Source organism: Oncorhynchus clarkii, chromosome 4 (assembly GCF_045791955.1).
Source record: "Oncorhynchus clarkii lewisi isolate Uvic-CL-2024 chromosome 4, UVic_Ocla_1.0, whole genome shotgun sequence".
In the NCBI taxonomy this organism is placed as follows: Eukaryota; Metazoa; Chordata; class Actinopteri; order Salmoniformes; family Salmonidae; genus Oncorhynchus; species Oncorhynchus clarkii.
Window position 1 is genome coordinate 34,596,641 of NC_092150.1, and position 19,907 is coordinate 34,616,547.

General features: G+C 41.7%; 1 protein-coding gene across 1 annotated transcript; it reads right to left on the reverse strand.

Moving 5' to 3' along the window:
• Positions 1 to 2,229: 2,229 nt before the first annotated feature.
• Positions 2,230 to 9,434, reverse strand: LOC139406751 (aquaporin-4-like). Its single transcript, XM_071149747.1, has 5 exons — positions 9,352 to 9,434; positions 8,093 to 8,573; positions 7,433 to 7,597; positions 4,621 to 4,701; positions 2,230 to 2,723 (listed from the first exon to the last, which is right to left on the reverse strand). The coding sequence occupies exons 1-5, from the start codon at positions 9,432 to 9,434 to the stop codon at positions 2,451 to 2,453; spliced, it is 1,083 nt and encodes a 360-aa protein (XP_071005848.1). The 3' UTR covers positions 2,230 to 2,450.
• Positions 9,435 to 19,907: the final 10,473 nt, after the last annotated feature.

Below are 19,907 nucleotides of genomic sequence, written 5' to 3' on the forward strand. Positions count from 1 at the left end.
TGTGGCTTTTGTGGAGTGATACAGTTAAAGTCGGAAGTTTACATACACCTTAGCCAAATACATTTAAACTCAGTTTTTCACAATTCCTGACATTTAATCCAAGTAAAAGTATGTTTTAAATATCAATATGAACTTTATCAAACAAAACATATTATGTAACATAAAGTCCTATGAGTGTCATCTGATGAAGATCATCAAAGGTTAGTGATTAATTTTATCTCTATTTGTGCTTTTTGTGACTCCTCTCTTTGGCTGGAAAAATGGCAGAATTTTTCTGTGAGTTGGTGGTGACCTAACAATCGTTTGTGGTGATTTCGATGTAAAGCCTATTTGAAATCGGACACTGTGGTGGGATTAACAACAAGATTACCTTTAAAACGGTATAAGATACATGTATGTTTGAGGAATTTTATTTATGAGATTTCTGTTGTTTTGAATTTGGCGCCCTGCACTTTCACTGGCTGTTGTCATATCGATCCCGTTAACGGGACTGCAGCCCTAAGAAGTGTTTAAGAATGTGAAATGTCAGAATAATAGTAGAGAGAATGATTTATTTCAGCGTTTATTTCTTTCATCACATTTCCAGTGGGTAAGAAGTTTACATACACTCAATTAGTATTTGGTAGCATTACCTTTAAATTGTTTAACTTGGGTCAAACGTTTCGGGTAGCATTCCACAAGCTTCCCACAATAAGTTGGGTGAATTTTGGCCCATTCCTCATGGCAGAGCTGGTGTAACTGAGTCAGGTTTGTAGGCCTCCTTACTCACACAGGCTTTTTCAGTTCTACCCACAAATGATCTATTGGAGTGAGGTCAGGGCTTTGTGATGGCCACTCCAATACCTTGACTTTATTGTCCTTAGGCCATTTTGCCACAACTTTAGAAGTATGCTTGGGGTCATTGTCCTGACTGATGTCTTGAGATGTTGTTTCAATATATCCACATAATTTTCCCACCTCATGATGACATCTATTTTGTGAAGTGCACCAGTCCCTCCTGCAACATGATGTTGCCACCGTGTTTCACAGTTGGGGTGGTGTTCTTTGGCCATTATTGCCAAACAGTTCTATTTTTGTTTCATCAGACCAGAGGACATTTCTCCAAAATGTACAATCTTTGTCCCCAAGGTTATGTCGATATAGGACTCATTTTTACTGTGGATGAAGATACTTTTGTACCTCTTTCCTCCAGCATCTTCACAAGGTCCTTTGCTGTTGTTCTGTGATTGATTTGCACTTTTTGCACCAAAGTACGTTAATCTCTAGGAGACAGAGCGCGTCTCGTTCCTGAGCGATATGACGGCTGTGTGGTCCCATGGTGTTTATACTTGCGTACTATTGTTTGTACAGATGAACGTGGTACCTTCAGGCTTTTGGAAATTGCTCCCAAGGATGAACCAGTCTTCTGGAGGTCTACAATCTTTTTTCTGAGGTCTTGGCTGATTTATTTTGATTTTCCCATGATGTCAAGCAAAGAGGCACTGAGTTTGAAGGTAGGCCTTGAAATAACATCCACAGGTACACCTCCAATTGACTCAAATTATGTCAATTAGCCTATCAGAAGCTTCTAAAGCCATGACAACATTTTCTGGAATTTTCCAAGCTGTTTAAAGGCACAGTCAACTCAGTGTATGTAAACTTCTGACCCACTGAAATTGGGATACAGTGAATTATAAGTTAAATAATCTGACTGTAAACAATTGTTGGAAAAATTACTTGTGTCATGTACAAAGTAGATGTCATAACCGACTTGGCAAAACTATAGTTTGTTAACAAGAAATTAGTGGAGTGGTTGAAAAACGAGTTCTAATGGCTCCATCCAAAGTGTTTGTTATACTTCTGACTTCAACTGTAGATCGTGATGTTTCTTAGGTGACTGTCGTCAATGTGTTCAGAGAGTCCCTGGTTCAAGCCCAGGTTGGGGTGAGGCGAGGGATGAAAGCAACACTGTTACATACATATAAACTCATAAATTAGTTAATCAATATATTTTAGCTATTGGAGAAACATCTCATATAGATCATTCAGGCCATAAAGGATAAGAAGAGAAAGAGAGGAGCACCCAGTTGAAAGGGTGTAGATTTGAACACGTACACTGAGAATGGAGGACCGCTGCTGTATGTTATCTAGGGGTTGGTCTGTGTTTGTGTCTATATTGCAAGTGTCTACATACAAAGTATGCTGTATGTGTTAAGCCTGTCTATATCTCTACAGAAGGCAAGTCTAGTGTTGTGTCTATAGTCAGTCTACAGTCTTTGACTGTCAGTTTGCGTAGCAAGTCAGTCTCCATAAGATGTCAAGTCAGTCATAAGAGAAATTCTTTAGGTCGGTCAGTATTAGAGATGTCCAGCAGAGATCAGTCTCTATAAGAGGTCAGTCTCTTTGAGGGGAGGGTATGGGTTAAGGGACTGTACAGTGGTCTGGTCTTCTCTCCCAGTGCACCTCACTAGTCATACAGAGGAGAGCACCTCCTCTGACGTCTCCCTCTCCCTCTCCTTCTGTTCAGCTCTCTCCACATCCATCACGGTGAAGGGGTGTTCTTTGGCCAGTTGGTCACGGTCTACCCTTAAGCTGCTCTGGACCTCTCGATATTTGGTGGAGGTGAAGCCAGTCTTGGAAAGGACCTCAGTATAACGTCTCTTCAGCTCAGGGTCGGGACAGAACAAGTACTCATACAGAGTTGCGGCTGTCACACCGCCCAGCACTGGGCCTACCCAGTACACCTGAGATGAGAGAGGGAGAACTATTAGTATACTGTATTTACCCGTGTGGGTATGTATGTGTCGGTGTATGTGTCTATGGGTGCATCAGTATGAGAGCATAGCAGTGTGTTTGATGTATATGATGTACAGTATATCACAAAAGTGAGTACACCCCTCACATTTTTGTAAATATTTGAGTATATCTTTTCATGTGACAACACTGAAGAAATGACACTTTGCTACAATGTAAAGTAGTGAGTGTACAGCTTGTATAACAGTGTAAATTTGCTGTCCCCTCGAAATTACTCAACACACAGCATTAATGTCTAAACCGCTGGCAACAAAAGTGAGTACACCCCTAAGTGGAAATGTCCAAATTGGGCCCAATTGGCCATTTTCCCTCCCCGGTGTCATGTGACTCGTTAGTGTTACAAGGTCTCAGGTGTGAATGGGGAGCAGGTGTGTTAAATTTGGTGTCATCGCTCTCACACTCCCTCATACTGACTGGTCACTGGAAGTTCAAGATGGCACCTCATGGCAAAGAACTCTCTGAGGATCTGAAAAAAATAATTGTTGCTCTACACAAAGATGGCCTGGGCTATAAGAAGATTGCCAAGACCCTGAAACTGAGCTGCAGCACGGTGGCCAAGACCATACAGCGGTTTAACTGGACAGGTTCCATTCAGAACAGGCCTCGCCATGGTCGACCAAAGAAGTTGAGTGCACATGCTCAGCGTCATATCCAGAGGTTGTCTTTGGGAAATAGATGTATGAGTGCTGCCAGCATTGCTGCAGAGGTTGAAGGGGTGGGGGGTCAGCCTGTCAGTGCTCAGACCATATGCTGTACACTGCATCAAATTGGTCTGCATGGCTGTCGTCCCAGAAGGAAGCCTCTTCTAAAGATGATGCACAAGAAAGCCCGCAAACAGTTTGCTGAAGACAAGCAGACTAGGGACATGGATTACTGAAACCATGTCCCGTGGTCTGATGAGACCAAGATAAACTTATTTGGTTCAGATGGTGTCAAGCGTGTGTGACGGCAACCAGGTGAGGAGTACAAAGACAAGTGTGTCTTGCCTACAGTCAAGCATGGTGGTGGGAGTGTCATGGTCTGGGGCTGTATGAGTGCTGCCGGCACTGGGGAGCTACAGTTCATTGAGGGAACCATGAATGCCAACATGTACTGTGACATACTCAAGCAGAGCATGATCCCCTCCCTTCGGAGACTGGGCCGCAGGGCAGTATTCCAACATGATAACGACCCCAAACACACCTCCAAGACGACCACTACCTTGCTAAAGAAGCTGAGGGTAAAGGTGATGGACTGGCCAAGCATGTCTCCAGACCTAAACCCTATTGAGCATCTGTGGGGCATCCTCAAACGGAAGGTGGAGGAGTGCAAGGTCTCTAACATCTACCAGCTCCGTGATGTCGTCATGGAGGAGTGGAAGAGGACTCCAGTGGCAACCTGTGAAGCTCTGGTGAACTCCATGCCCAAGAGGGTTAAGGCAGTGCTGGAAAATGATGGTGGCCACCCAAAATATTGACACTTTGGGTGCAATTTGTACATTTTCACTTAGGGGTGTACTCACTTTTGTTGCCAGCGATTTAGACATTAATGGCTGTGTGTTGAGTTATTTTGAGGGGACAGCAAATTTTCACTGTTATACAAGCTGTACACTCACTACTTTACATTGTATCAAAGCGTCATTTCTTCAGTGTTGTCACATGAAAAGATATACTCAAATATTTACAAAATTGTGAGGGGTGTACTCACTTTTGTGATATACTGTATATGAGTTAAGTTCTGAGACAGGATGTTTTTGGTTTTGTTTGAGTGACTGCACGTGGTTGTATATTATTGTGTGTAGTTTGTATATGGTTGTATGTGCATTGTGTATCATTTGTTCTCTCTCACCCAGTGGTTCTCCCAGCTCCAGGTGACCATGGCAGGTCCAAATGATCGAGCAGGGTTCATACTGGCACCAGTGAAGGGGATCTAAACAGAAGAGTATAGAGATCTTACACAAATACCCTAATTGAGACATTCCAACCCGAGGACTTGTGTAGTGTAGTTTCCCTGGTTAATTTGGCCCCATGTAGCAACATGGCCAGTTTGGCAACCCATCATGGATATAGGATGACCAGACTCCTACACTGGCTATGGCTAGGGTTGCAATGGAACATTCAGTAATTTTGGTAGTTAACTGGTAATCTATGGTAACTTTCAGAATTTATACTTGAACAACTTGTGTTATTCACAAATGTTTTCATATATACAGTAGTATTCCGGTTTTATATCTGTGTCCATATTGTCCATGAGTTTCTAGTGGATGGATAGACCATATAGTTCAAGAGGAAATCGCCATAGCAGGGCTCTAAAGTGCGACGAAATATTTTGATGTGCGACCAGAAGTTTTATTTTGGGAGCACTGGGACAATGAAAAAATAACCAAGATAATAATTATTGTAATCATCAGGCTACCCTGTACCGTGGTTTCCGAGTGCTTTAGAGAAACAAGCGAGTGCATATTTGTTTGTGTGAAAGTTGAATCCTTACTACAGAGAAAACGGCTTGCTTCTAGCCCATCAAGGTCAAAAGATCTGACCCATTTAACAGGTGTTGTGCCGAAAATCTCCCCCCCTGCCAGAACCCCCCCCCCTGCCAGAATCCCCCCCCCCCCCCTCTAATTTCCTTAATTTTGTAGCTAGAGTCAAATACTTTCTGTGACACACATCAGAATCAAATACTTTATATAGAACACACTTCACGTCAGCTGTTTTCTCTGTAGTAAGGATTCAACCTTCACACAAACAAATCTGCACTCGCTAGGCAACCGAAATTAAATAATGCATGTATGTGTGTTATATTAAACATAGAGGAGGGAGTAAAATGTTGGCAAGCAATAAACATTTCAGAACAACTATGGCTGAATTATTATCCTTACACTTTCAAAAATGCTAGTCGAAAAAGACATGGAAGAGATGACGAATTTTAGCAGAGATTTATTTATAGACTAATACAAAATCGGTTGCGGATTTAGGTACGGGCAACATGGCCAGCCGTGCGGGCGCCCAGGGCGCCACATCTACTTGAAACAAATAGCCAAACCGAAAACTGCAGACAAAAATGCTTTCTGCTACTAAGATCAGTGAAATGTAGGCTAAACTGACAACAGAGTGAAGGGCAGAAATCTCAACTAGCAAGCAAGTCACAGCAATGAAGAACGCGAAGGGGGGAAGAATTCTGTCAGGGGGAGATTTTCGGCACAAAACTGGCGTAACATTTTTATCTTCCTATCGCAGGGATCACATTTTACGTTAAAAAACCATGTCCCGGTCTGTTCTAAAACTACTCGCGCGTCGACGTTGTTAACCATTTGTTTATACTTTCTTCAGTCATGTTACCTCATTGGCTAGCTAGCTCACAACCTGGTAACTTTAACCAATATATCTAAACATTGGGGGGCACAGAAAGAAAGGAAAAGGAGATTAAAAAAAAGGGGGTCGTCACTAGTTACCACAACCACAAAGTCATAATTATACCTAAACCTTGCCTATTTCTACTATTTCTCTTCTTAAGATCCGGTGTTAAATTTAACCATCAATGTAACCCTAACCTTAACCACACTGCTAACCGTATACCTAACCCTAACCTTAAATTAAGACCAAAAAGCGTTTGTTTTCATGCATTTTCATAATAAAGCTATTTTTAATTTGTGGCTGTGGTAACTAGTGACAACAATATAGAAACCTAATATTCCACAAATTACTTTGTAATTTCAATAAACATTTTTCGCTTTTATAATTTACAGTGTTACATATTCGTTTCTATGACGCAACATGTGCTTCAAAAATAGCTAGAAACTCATATAGGACTCCACATCTAGTTTCCTACAACTCATCCGAACTTCCCTGGATCTGCACTTCATCTCTCCCTGTTACAATAAATATATTGGTTCATTCATTCCTGTTTTCTGGTCTGAGTCTGCTCTTGGGTTCCCCTGTGCTGCTCCGCCTAACACCCACACCCTGCAAAAAAATACAAATAACTCCCTTGCCGTTCGTGAACTAACACTCACACTTGACTTTTTCCTACTAGCACTGCCTTTGCTGATAGCTAATAGCTGAGTAATTTTAAGTCACTCAGGATAAGAGTGTCTGCTAAATTACAATAAATGCAATTTAAAATGTAGCCTAATGAGAAAACACTCTAACTACTGTCTGTTTTTGTGCCAAAACATTTACTACAAAGACAAATTGACATTGTAAAATATATATAGTGTGTAATAACATATTTCAAGCTGAAACACTCATGAATGGTATTCATTAAGTTGATGTTTTATATTTATGATGTACAGCTTTGTCATTACATGTTTTAATCATACTTGATTATTTTATATATTTTACATGTAATAAGGCCACACAGAGGGGCAGAGATAGACACTTGTGATAATCTGAAGTAGCTACCCAAAAATGGCCACTAAATGTCATGCGATAAAATTCCCCTAAACCTTGAAAACTACCAAAATTCTGATAGTTTACAGGTAAACTTGAAATGTTATCAGTAATATACCCTCCCTTTGCAACCCTAGCTATGGCTGAAAACAGGTTAGGGTTGAGGGCAGGGCTAGAGTTAGGTTTAGGGGTAGGGGTAGTGTTAGGGTTAGTGTTCCTTGTTGACTGATGAAGTGTTGCTAACTATTTTGGCTACCTGAGGTACTACTCACAGCAAACAGGTGTCCAATGCAGACAGAGACGCCGATGGCCAGGGCAGCCGAGCCCTTCAGGTCGCTGCGTTTGGAGTCACAGGTGGCGAACACGGTGAAGACGAGCTCAAAGGTGATGAAGAATTCTATCACCAGAGCGTGACCCACGGAGATACTGGTGTTCACCTGGGGAGAGTCACATGACCTTGGTTAGCCAACAGGAGAGGATGTAAGGCCCGTACAGAAGACATGAGGACAAGGTCCCAAATGGCACCCTATTTCCTAAACTTTCCGTGGAAAGGGTTCTACATGGAACCAAAAAGGGTTCAAGGATTCCCACTGGGCACACACTAGTTAAATCAACGTTGTTTCCAGGTAATTTCAATGAAACTACGTTGAACCAACGTGAAATAGACGTTGAATTGACGTCTGTGCCAACTGGATTAGTTTATGGGGCCAGCCAAATAACATATTTAAGTTCTAGATATAGCACCTTTTTTCAAAGTGTGTAGTTTCTCTTCAATGATGATGAAAACAGCTAATATACCCTATAATAAGTCAACAGAATTGGCTGTCAGACAAAAGACTCTACACACTCAACTTATATTCATTCTACACTTAACACAACTATTTCAGTGACATTTAAAGTCCAGAGTCAGTCTCCCCCATCCTCCTCCTTACTGATGTGACGCCCATCTCGCCCCTGACGGAGCCTGGAGTAACCCCGTAGAGCACAGCCGCCCCCACCACGGCCCCCAGACATTGGGCCAGCAGGTAAAACACAGCCTTTGCCAGGCTGAGTCTCCGGGTCACCACCATGGCAGTGGTCACCGCAGGGTTAATATGGGCACCGCTGATGTGTCCGAAGCACTGGACCAGGGTGGCGATACTGAGTCCGAAGCAAAGGGAGATGAGGACCAGGTCAGGGTGGGGTGGATGCTCCTCCTCAACCGCCCAGTTGATGGTGGAACCCAGGCTGAGGAGCACGAAGATCATCATGGCCAGGAACTCCGCCCCGACGCAACGCCAAAACTCCTGCGTCCAGATCCCCTTGAAGGCAGCCATGATCCTGTCACTAGCGCAACACGCAGGCCAGGAAGGAAAAGAGATGGGTAGGCACTGTTCGGCACAGAAAGGAATCACACACCGGGACCAACACCTCCTGCAGAGAGGGAGAGAGGAAAGAGGATGAGGGAGATGAAGAAGAAGAGGAGTGAGGGAGATAATGAGAGAGTGAGGGAGAGAGAGAGAGAGAGAGAGAGAGAGAGAGAGAGAGAGAGAGAGAGAGAGAGAGAGAGAGAGAGAGAGAAACAAAAACAGTGTGAGAAAGGAGAAATCAGGTGCCCTCCTGCTTCACTCACTTGGAGCTTAAAAATATCCATCAACATCCCCTCACTGCTGATATAGGCTACACTGCTCAGTTTGGATAGGGAACAGACAGATCATCGCTGTCCATCATGAAGTCTTTCGAGTTCCTCTGCCATTCTAGCTCTAATTTGCGCGTAATTCCTATGGAAATGTGTTCCATTTTTCAGTGGCTCGCTCTGCACACTCAACATTCCGGGAAGCACAAGATGGGAGAGAAACAAGGGGGCAGAAGAGAGACATGGGACAACAGAGATGATAAACAACCCCCACACCGAATGAGAATGAGAGGTGCAGACCAAAGCCTACCAAAATGGGCAGGACAGAGAACACAACAGAAAAAACAACTAAATAATACAATGTCATTTTCGTTATAAAAATAACCAAGGTTATATATTAGGCTGCAAAAGGGACACATTATTTTATATTAATGTATGTGGTGAGAATAACTAATAATGCAGGTAGGCTGAAAATAAATCCATATCACCAAGGAATAAATAGGTTACCCTATCAAACAAACTTAACGGAAAATCTATCAATCAACCAATAGTATAGGCCATGAAAGACTAACTTACTGGCAACTTTCACTCCTTACATTTTCTGAAATATTAACGCGGGTATAATCTCCACTCAAATGTAAGCCTATTTGTGATGGCATATTACCCACGAACTATAACCTAAGCTACATATAAAAACAAGTAAATCTAAAACTTAAACATTCCAAAGCACATGCACCTGCCACATACACAAGTCGGAGACATAACTATTGTAATCAAAACCGTCCTTGTACTCCATTGTAACTACTTACATGGGAATGGTGTGTCTGGAGCTGTGGAGAAGTGCGTGTGAGTGAGTTTGGAAGTTTGGAAGCGACCTTGAAGGCAGTGGTGGAAAAAGTACCCAATTGTCACATTTGAGAAAAAAAAGTTAATATATATTAATAGAAAATGATTCAATTGAAAGGGAAAGAGTAAAATTCTACTTGAGTAAAAGTCTAAAAATATTTGGTTTTAAATATACTTAAGTATCACAAGTAAATGTAATTGCACAAATATACTGAAGTATCAAATTCCTTATATTAATCAAACCAGATGTCACAAATTGTATTTATTGTATTTACTGTTAGCCAGGGGCACACTCCAACACTCAGACATAATTTACAATGAAGCATTTGTGTTTAGTGAGTCCGCCAGATCAGAGGCAGTAGGGATGACCAGGGATGTTCTCTTGATAAGTGCGAAGTGCGTATTTTTGGGTGTCTGAGAAAATGTATGGATTAAAAAGTACATTATTTTGTTTTGTAATGTAGCGGAGTAAAAGTAAAAGTTACTAGAAATATATAAATAAAAAAGTAAAGTACAGATACCCACAAAAACTACTTAAATAGTATTTTTACTTAAGTATTTTACAGTACTGCTTTAAGGATATTAATAAAGGTCTAACCACACATTTCCAACCCAGTCAGCCCTCGAGGTAGCCCTTGGTCATGACTCTGTTACATTACATTACACACAAAGGCATCTTCTATACGGGGGAGTTATGTTACGAGCCCAGACGCTAAGTCTAAAAAAAAACCTAGAGTCGATTGATGCACTTACACATCATAAGGTAAATCAATTTTAATATTGAATAGCTCCCTGTGTGTTTACCCTAGAGACCTGCCGTTTCTTGTTGTGGCTGCAGCTCAATGCTCTCTTTCCGCTGATATAATGTTTGCTCTTATTCCATGTCATGGGGCTTATTAAAGCGTTTTCTACACAAGAGCATCCGGACAAGACAATTATAATGAAACTGTCTGTAAGTTGTTCTGCGCTACAATGCACACAAGCTTCCGAAGGTAACCTAGTACCAGGCTGTAACATTTGCTAAAAGTGCATAGGGGGTCAAATGTGTCATAAATAAGGTGACCAGACATGGGTCTAAAAAATATATATATTTCTCCTGTTTTCTTATATCTCTCAGATATAGGACAGACAACCTCTTGGGGCTAGGGGGCAGAATTTTCACTTTTGGATAAATAGCGTGCCCAATTTCAACTTCCTACTACTCATGCCAAGAATATAAGATATGCATATTATTCATAGATTTTGATAGGAAACACTCTGGCGTTTTGAAAACTGTTTGAATCATGTCTGTGAGTATAACATAACTTATTTAGCAGGCAAAACCCAGAGGACTAACTGTTCAGATTATTATTATTTTTGCCTCTCTCTGTTCACTGACTTGTTATTGCCAAGGGATATTTCTTAGGAACCTGTTTTCAGTTCCTACCGCTTCCACTGGATGTCACCAGTCTTTGGAATGTGGTTGACGTTATTCCTTTGTGCAATGAAGAAGTAGGCCAACTAGGAACTGAGTACACTTTTGTGAGTTGCGCAAGACGTGAAAAGTGGCGCTGGTTTGTTTTCATTCCTGTATTGAACACAGATTGCCCCGTCTACAATTTGATAGATTATTAACGTGTAAAAATACCTAAAGTTTTATTACAAAAGTAGTTTGAAATATTTTGGCAAAGTTTATATTTTGTAGTGACGTTACGTTTTTTGTAAGCTGTTTTTTTCTGGATCAAACGTGCTTTATACATGGACATTTTGGATATATATGGACGGAATTAATCGAACAAAAGGACCAATTGTGATGTTTATGGGACATATTGGAGTGCCAACAAAAGAAGCTCGTCAAAGGTAATTGCATGTTTTATATTTTATTTCAGCGTTTTGTGTAGCGCGTGCAGGGATGACATATGCTAACTCCTTTGTTTACTGCTGGTGCAGATGGTGCAGGCTATCAGATAATACTTTCTTTTGCTTTCGCCGAAAAGCATTTTTAAAATCTGACATGTTGGCTGGATTCACAACGAGTGTATCTTTAATTGAGTGTCTCACATGTGTGATTTACTGAAAGTTTGAATTTATAGTATTTTATTTGAATCTGGCGCTCTGCATTTTCCCTGGCTATTGGCCAGTTGAGACATTTGCGTCCCGCCTATCCCTAACTAGTTTAAAATCCTTATTCCTTATGATTTATTTTTTGACTGTCTGTGTACAAATGTGTTATTCAATGCATTTCTATGGGCTATAGCATTTGAGGCCAAATTCAATGTTTCATCAAATAATTATTACAAATATTTGTTTTATACCTATCTAAAATTATGCAAATGTTTTAGTTTTAGAGTTAATGTCATGCAAAAATCAATGGCCTTGATTACTACAAGTTTAGATAGCAGGCTAGTAGACTAACTTACCACCCTAAAACATTTTTAGCTTGCATGGGCTAATTGTGTGACTATCAGTGAATTGACATAACAAGAGAAAAACTGTTGATGCACAATAGTATTCTACTATTTGACCTCGTAAGTTGAGACTCAGACAAAACAAACTATTTTAAATTGGTCCGAGGGCCTTCAAAAGCTGGGCCATGGGCCATCGTTTGCCCATCCCTGGCTAAGACCTACTGGACAGGGGTTTAACACGCATATCATGCGGTACGGTTTTTGGAAGCATTAGGACTTTATCTTTCATATCAGCGAGAAACCATTTTCAAAAAACAAAACGTTAAATTGATACACACCTTTATGGGGTCAGGGTTAGTGTTACCACATGGCCATATCTCCATGTTAAAGCGTGTTTTTACGGAAGACAGAGGGAAGACAGAGGGACCACCTGTGCTATTAGATATCTGCATGCTCCCAACACCTGTGTGTAATGACAGAATGCCCCCAGAAATGTTTTGTCACAGAAAAATACTGTTGGCTGCAACTGTGATAAAACACATCTATACACAGTATGTGCAAATGAGGTAGGATAAGGGAGGTAAGGCAATAAATAGGACATGGTGGCGAAGTAATTACAATATAGCAATTAAACACTGGAATGGTAGATGTGCAGAAGATGAATGTGCAAGTAGAGATACTGGGGTGCAAAGGAGCAAGATAAATAAATACAGTATGGGGATGAGGTAGTTGGATGGGCTATTTACAAATGAGCTATGTATAGGTGCAGGGATCTGTGAACTCCTCTGACAGCTGGTGCTTAAATCTAGTGAGGGAGATATGAGTCTCCTGCTTCAGTGATTTTTGCAGTTCGTTTCAGTCATTGGCAGCAGAGAACTGGAAGGAAAGGCGGCCAAAGGAAGAATTGGCTTTGGGGGTGACCATTGAGATATATCTGCTGGAACGCGTGCTACGGGTGGGTGCTGCTATGGTGAGTGAGCTGAGATAAGGCAGGGCTTTCCTTAGCAGAGACTGTAGATGACCTGGAGCCAGTGGGTTTGACGACAAATATGAAGCGAGGGCCAGCCAACGAGAGCGTACAGGTCGCAGTGGTGGGTAGTATATGGGGCTTTGGTGACAAAATGGATGGCACTGTTGTAAATTACATTGCTGAAGTTGAGAATCGATAGGATGGTCCGTTTTACGAGGATATGTTTGGCAGCATGTGTGAAGGATGCTTTGTTGTGAAATAGGAAGCCGATTCTAGATATAATTTTGGATTGGAGATGCTTAATGTGAGTTTGGAAGGAGAGCTTACAGTCTAACCAGACACCTAGGTATTTGTAATTGTCCACAATAGTGATGCTGGACGGGCGGGCAGGTGTGGGCAGCGATTGGTTGAAGAGCATTAATTTAGTTTACTTGCATTCAAGAGCAGTTGGAGGCCACGGAAGGAGAGTTGTTTGGCACTGAAGCTCGTCTGGAGGTTAGTTAACAAACCTCTTAGAGACATGTGAGACGCTAGCGTCCCACCTAGTCAACAGGAAATGGAAGTGCGCAATGCCAAATGCTAATAGTACTCGATAAAACTCTAACTTTCATTAAAACACACATGCAGGGTACTGAATTAATGCTACACTCGTTGTGAATCTAGCCAACATGTCAGATTTTTAAAATGCTTTTCGGCGAAAGCATGAGAAGCTATTATCTGATAGCATGCAACACCCCGAAATACCTGAAGGGGACGTAAACAAAATAATTAGCGTAACCGGCGCTACACAAAACGCAGAAATAAAACATAAAACATTCATTACCTTTGACGAGCTTCTTTGTTGGCACTCCTATATGTCCCATAAACATCACAATTGGGTCTTTTTCCCGATTAAATCCGTCCATGTATACCCAAAATGTCAATTTATATAGCCCGTCTGATCCATCCAAAAGCTCTGTTCCAAAACGCAACGTCATTTTTTAAAATTAAATAAGTTGCCTATATTCTTTGACAAAACACTTCAAACTACTTTTGTAACCCAACTTTAGGTATTTGTAAACGTTAATAATCGATCAAATTGATCACTGGGCGATCTGTATTCAATAGCAGCTACTCTTGAAATCATGGTCCTTTGTCTCTCTCCCATAAATCTCTTCCTGTTTACTGGACGAAAGGAAGGTGCTATTTGTCATTCCACCAAGGATTTAAACCAATGAAAATGCCAGTACTGGCGACATCGTGTGGAAGCTGTAGGAACTGTAACCTTACCTTTATTTATTTTCCTATGCGATAGACAATTGGCGGATTAATACTTTTTGGGGGTTTTTGTGACCAGGTTTTTCTTGGGATTTCGCTTGCTGTTTATGTTCTGTTATAGTCACAGACATGATTTAACAATTTTTAGAAACTTCAGAGTGTTTTCTATCCACACGTACTAATCCTATGCATATACTATATTCCTGGCATGAGTAGCAGGACGTTGAAATGTTGCGCGATTTTTAACAAAATGTTGAAATAATTCAGGGGAGCTTTAAGAGGTGTCCAAGAAGGGCAAGAGGTATACAGAATGGTGTCGTCTGCGTAGAGGTTGATCAGAGAATCACCAGCAGCAAGAGCGACATCATTGATGAATACAGAGAAGAGAGTTGGCCCGAGAATTGAACCCTGTGGCACCCCCATAGGACTGCCAGAGGTCCGGACAACAAGCCCTCCGATTTGACACACTGAATTCTATCAGAGAAGTAGTTGGTGAACCAGGCGAGGCAATATTTTGAGAAACCAAGGCTGTTGAGTCTGTCAATAAGAATGTGGTGATTGACAGTCAAAAGCTTTGGCCAGGTCGAAGAATACAGCTGCAGAGTAATTTATCTTATCGATGGCGGTTATGATATCGTTTAGGACCTTGAGCGTGGCTGAGGTGCACCCATGACCAGCTCTGAAACCAGATTGCATAGCGGAGAAGGTACGGTGGGATTCGAAATGGTCGGTAATCTGTTTGTTAACCTGGTTTTCGAAGGCCTTAGAAAGGCAGGGTAGGATAAATATAGGTCTGTATCAGTTTGGGTCTAGAGTGTCTCTGCCTTTGAAGAGGGGGATGACTGTGGCAGCTTTCCAATCTTTGGGAATCTCAGACAATACGAAAGAGAGGCTGAACAGGCTAGTAATAGGGGTTGCAACAATTTCGGCAGATCATTTTAGAAAGAGAGCGTCCAGATTGTCTATCCCGGCTGATTTGTAGGGGTCCAGATTTTGCAGCTCTTTCAGAACATCAGCTATCTAGATTTGGGTGAAGGAGAAATGGGGAGGCTTGGGTGAGTTTTGGGCGAGTTGCTGTGGGGGGTGGAGGGCTGTTGATCGGGGTAGGGGTAGCCAGGTGGAAAGCATGGCCAGCTGTAGAAAAATACTTATTGAAATTCTCAAATATCTTGTATTTATCGGCGGTGACAGTGTTTCCTAGCCTCAGTGCAGTGGGCAGCTGGGAGGAGGTGCTCTTATTCTCCATGGACTTTACATTGTCCCAGAACTTTGAGTTTGTGCTACAGGATGCAAATTTCTGATTGAAAAAGCTAGCCTTAGCTTTCCTAACTGCCTGTGTATAATGGTTCCTAACTTCCCTGAAAAGTTGCATATCACGGGGGCTATTCGATGCTAATGCAGAACGCCACAGGATGTTTTTGTGCTGGTCAAGAGCAGTCAGGTCTGGAGAGAACCAAGGGCTATATCTGTTCCTGGTTCTACATTTTTTGAGTGGGGCATGCTTATTTAAGATGGTGAGGTAGGCACGTTCAAAGAATGAACAGGCATCCTCTACTGACGGGATGAGGTCAATATCCTTACAGGATACCCTGGCCAGGTCGATTAGAAACACCTGCTTGCTGAAGTGTTTTAGGGAGCATTTGACAGTGATGAGGGGTGGTCGTTTGACCGCAGACCCGTTATGGATGCAGGCAATGAGGCAGTGATCGCTGAGATCTTTGTTGAAAACAGCAGAGGTGTATTTGTAGGGCAAGTTGGTAAGGATGATATCTATGAGGGTGGCCGTGATTACAGATTTGGGGTTGTACCTGGTGGGTTCATTGATAATTTGTGTGAGATTGAGGGCATCAAGCTTAGATTGTAGGATGGCCGGGGTGTTAAGCATGTCCCAGTTTAGGTCACCTAGCTGCACGAGCTCTGAAGATAGATGGGCGGCAATCAATTCACATATGGTGTCCAGGGAACAACTGGGGCAGAGGGTGGTCTATAACTAAAGAAACAACTGGCCTAATGAAACAACAGTGACAACCATACAATACACCAATTGTTTCTAAATACTATTACATTTGGGTCATTTAGCAGATGCTCTTATCCAGAGTAACTTACAGTAGTGAGTGCCTAAATTTTCATGCTGGTTCCCTGTAGTAATTGAACACACAGCCCTGGTGTTGCAAGTGGCATGCTCTTTTAACTGAGCTAAACGGGACTAGAATGTTTGTAAACTAATTTGACTGTCTTTACACAAGCAGCTCAATTCTTATATATTTTTTAAACACAAATTGTTCTTATAAAAAACAAAACTTATTTAACTAGGCAAGTCAGATATGAACAAATTCTTATTTACAATGACAGCCTACCAAAAGGCAAAAGGCTTCCTGCGCGTATGGGGTCTGGGATTAAAAATCTAAATACATTAAATAAAAATATAGGACAAAACACACATCATGACAAGAGAGACAGCACAACACTACATAAAGAGAGACCTAAGACAACAACTTAGCATGGCTGCAACACAGAATGGTAGCAACACAACATGACAACAACATGGTAGCAACACAAAATGGCAGCAGCACAACATGGTCGCAACACAAAACAGGGTACGAACATTATTGGGCACAGACAACAGCACAAAGGGCAAGAAGGTAGAGACAGCAATACAACAAACAGACACAACTGTCAGTAAGAGTGTCCATGATTGAGTCTTTGAATTAAGACATTGAGATAAAACTGTCCAGTTTGAATGTTTGTTGCAGCTCGTTCCAGTCGCTAGCTGCAGCGAACTGAAAAGACGAGCGACCCAGGGATGTGTGTGCTTTGGGGACCTTTAACAGAATATGACTGGCAGAACGGTGTTGTATGTGGCGGATGAGGGCTGCAGTAAATGAGGCCTAAGAGGCATACAGAGAGGACCAGGGTATACAGAGATGACCAGATGACCAGTATAGAGTGCTGTGATGTGTCCTATAAGGAGCATTGGTGGCTAATCTGATGGCCAAATGGTAAAGAACATCTAGCCGCTCGAGAGCACCCTGACCTGCTGATCTATAAATTACATCTCCGTAATCTAGCATGGGTAGGATGGTCATCTGACTCAGTATTAGTTTGGCAGCTGGGGTGAAAGAGGAGCGATTATGATAGAGGAAACCAAGTCTAGATTTAACTTTAGCCTGCAGCTTTGATATGTGCTGAGAAAAGGACAGTGCACAGTACAGTCTAGCCATACTCCCAAGTACTTGTATGAGGTGACTACTTCAAGCTCTAAACCCTCAGAGGTAGTAATCAAACCTGTGGGGAGAGGGGCATTCTTCTTACCAAACCGCATGACCTTTGTTTTGGAGGTGTTCAGAACAAGGTTAAGGGCAGAGAAATCTTTGTTGTAGAGCATTTAACACAACATCTGGGGAGGGGCCACCTGAGTATAAGACTGTATCATCTGCATATAAATGGATGAGAGAGCTTCCTACTGCCTGAGCTATGTTGTTGATGTAAATTGAGAAGAGCATAGGGCCTACGATTGAGCCTTGGGGTACACCCTTGGTGACAGTCAGTGGCTGAGACAGCAGATGTTTTGACTTTATACACTGCACTCCTTGAGAGAGGTAGTTAGCAAACCAGGCCAAAGACCCCTTAGAGACACCGTTACTCCTTAGCTGGCCCACAAGAATGGAATGGTCTACCGTATCAAAAGCTTTGGCCAAGCCAACAAAATTAGCAGCACACATTGCTTAGATTCAAGGGCAATGATAACATCATTGAGGACCTTTAAGGTTGCAGTGACACAGCCATAACCTGAGCGGAAACCAGATTGCATACCAGAGAGAATACTATAGACATCAAGAAAGCCAGTCAGTTTATTATTGACAAGTTTTTCCAACACTTTTGATAAACAGAGCAAGTTAGAAATAGGCCTATAACAGTTAGGATCAGTTTGATCTCCCACTTTAAAGAAAGGACGAAGCGTGGCTACCTTCCAAGCAATGGGAACCTCCCCAGAGAGGAGATACAGGTTAAAAAAGGTCTGAGATAGGCTTGGCGATGATAGAGGCAGCAACTTTGATGAAGGAAGGGTCTAAGCCATCTGATCCAGATGCTTTTTGGGGGTCAAGTTTAAGGAGCTCCTTTAGCACCTCGGAATCAGTGACTGCCTGCAGGATGAAACTTTGTAGCGGGGCAAGGGAAAAAGAGGGAGAAGTATCGGGAATAGACGCATTAGAAGGGCTGGGAGATGAGGAAATATTGGATGGCAAGCAGGCACGGCTGAGTCAAATAGGAATCCTGACTTTATGAAGTGGTGATTAAAGAGCTCAGCTATGTGCTTCTTGTCAGTAACAACCACATCATCAACTTTAAGGACATGGGCAGCTGTGAGGATAAGGTTTTATTCTCCAGGTCTAACTGTTTTCCAGAACTTTTTGGGGTTAGACCCACAGAGTCTGCTCCTTAAAGTAACTAACTTTGGCCTTCCGTATAGCCTGAGTGCACTTATTTCTCATTTGCCTGAATTAGAGCCAGCCAGCCTGAGTATGCGTGTGCCTAGCCCTTCGCCGAATGCAATTCTTGAGGTGGAGTAACTCTGCAAGATCACGGTCAAACCTGTGGCTGAACCTGTTTCTAATTCTAACATTTCTTTATGGGGCGTGTTTGTTAACAATATTACTGAAAATATAAAAAAGAAGGTCCAAGCGTCTTCGACAGAGGGGTCAAGCTGATTCTATACCAATTTACAGAGGCCAGCTCATGAAGGAAGGATTGCTCATGAAAGTTTTAAATCAGGACAGGTCATTTCACTGAGCAGCCATTACGAACACAGGCTGTAAAACAGTGATCACCAAGGTCATTACAGAAAACACCAGACTGATACCTATGAGGATTATTTGTGAGGATAACATTTCCTGGGTGTTTGGAGTCATAATTTGTGGGATTGGTAATAATCTGAGAAAGACTTAGGGAGTCCCATTGCTTTAGGACTTTTGACCAATCAGATTAGCTCTGTAAAAAAGCTGACGTGAAAAGATTTGATGTGATTGGTCAAAAGAGCAATTAGTGGAACCAATGTTAGAATTGGGCAGCCAATGGGTTGCCATTTGTGATGCAAGGTAACAACCTAAAACCACCACAATAAGCCTAATGAATCAACAAATAAAGATGACAATTATAGGGTAGGCTAATTAGTGTTGCCATTGCTATGGCAGCAGGATGACAGCAGGTAAAGCATAACTCGAAGTGATAGGTGCATTAGGCTACATGTCATAAAGAGTGCAACAAGTGGCATATTTGTCCATATTCAATATGTACTCATATATAAATGTTCTTAATAATTAACCCTAACCATAATTTCTTCAATCAAATTAATATAATTAATGTATATTTTTAATTGCAAGACTATTTCGATTGAGGGACACATAGGCTTCATCTCAAGAAATTCGCATTGTACCAAGAGATCAGAATTGTACATAATTGACCAACATTGAGCAACCATACATTGTCCTTCAAATGTATAACAAAATTACATTTACTCCAAAAGCAAATAAAATTTTCATTGGAATGTAGCCTATTCTAACGGGTGTAAAAATAAATACAAATAAAAACATTCAAAGGAACACACTGTCAAATTCCTCTGACTCGTGATACAAAGTTGCAATCAAAGCTTCACAAACACTGTATAGGCCTTT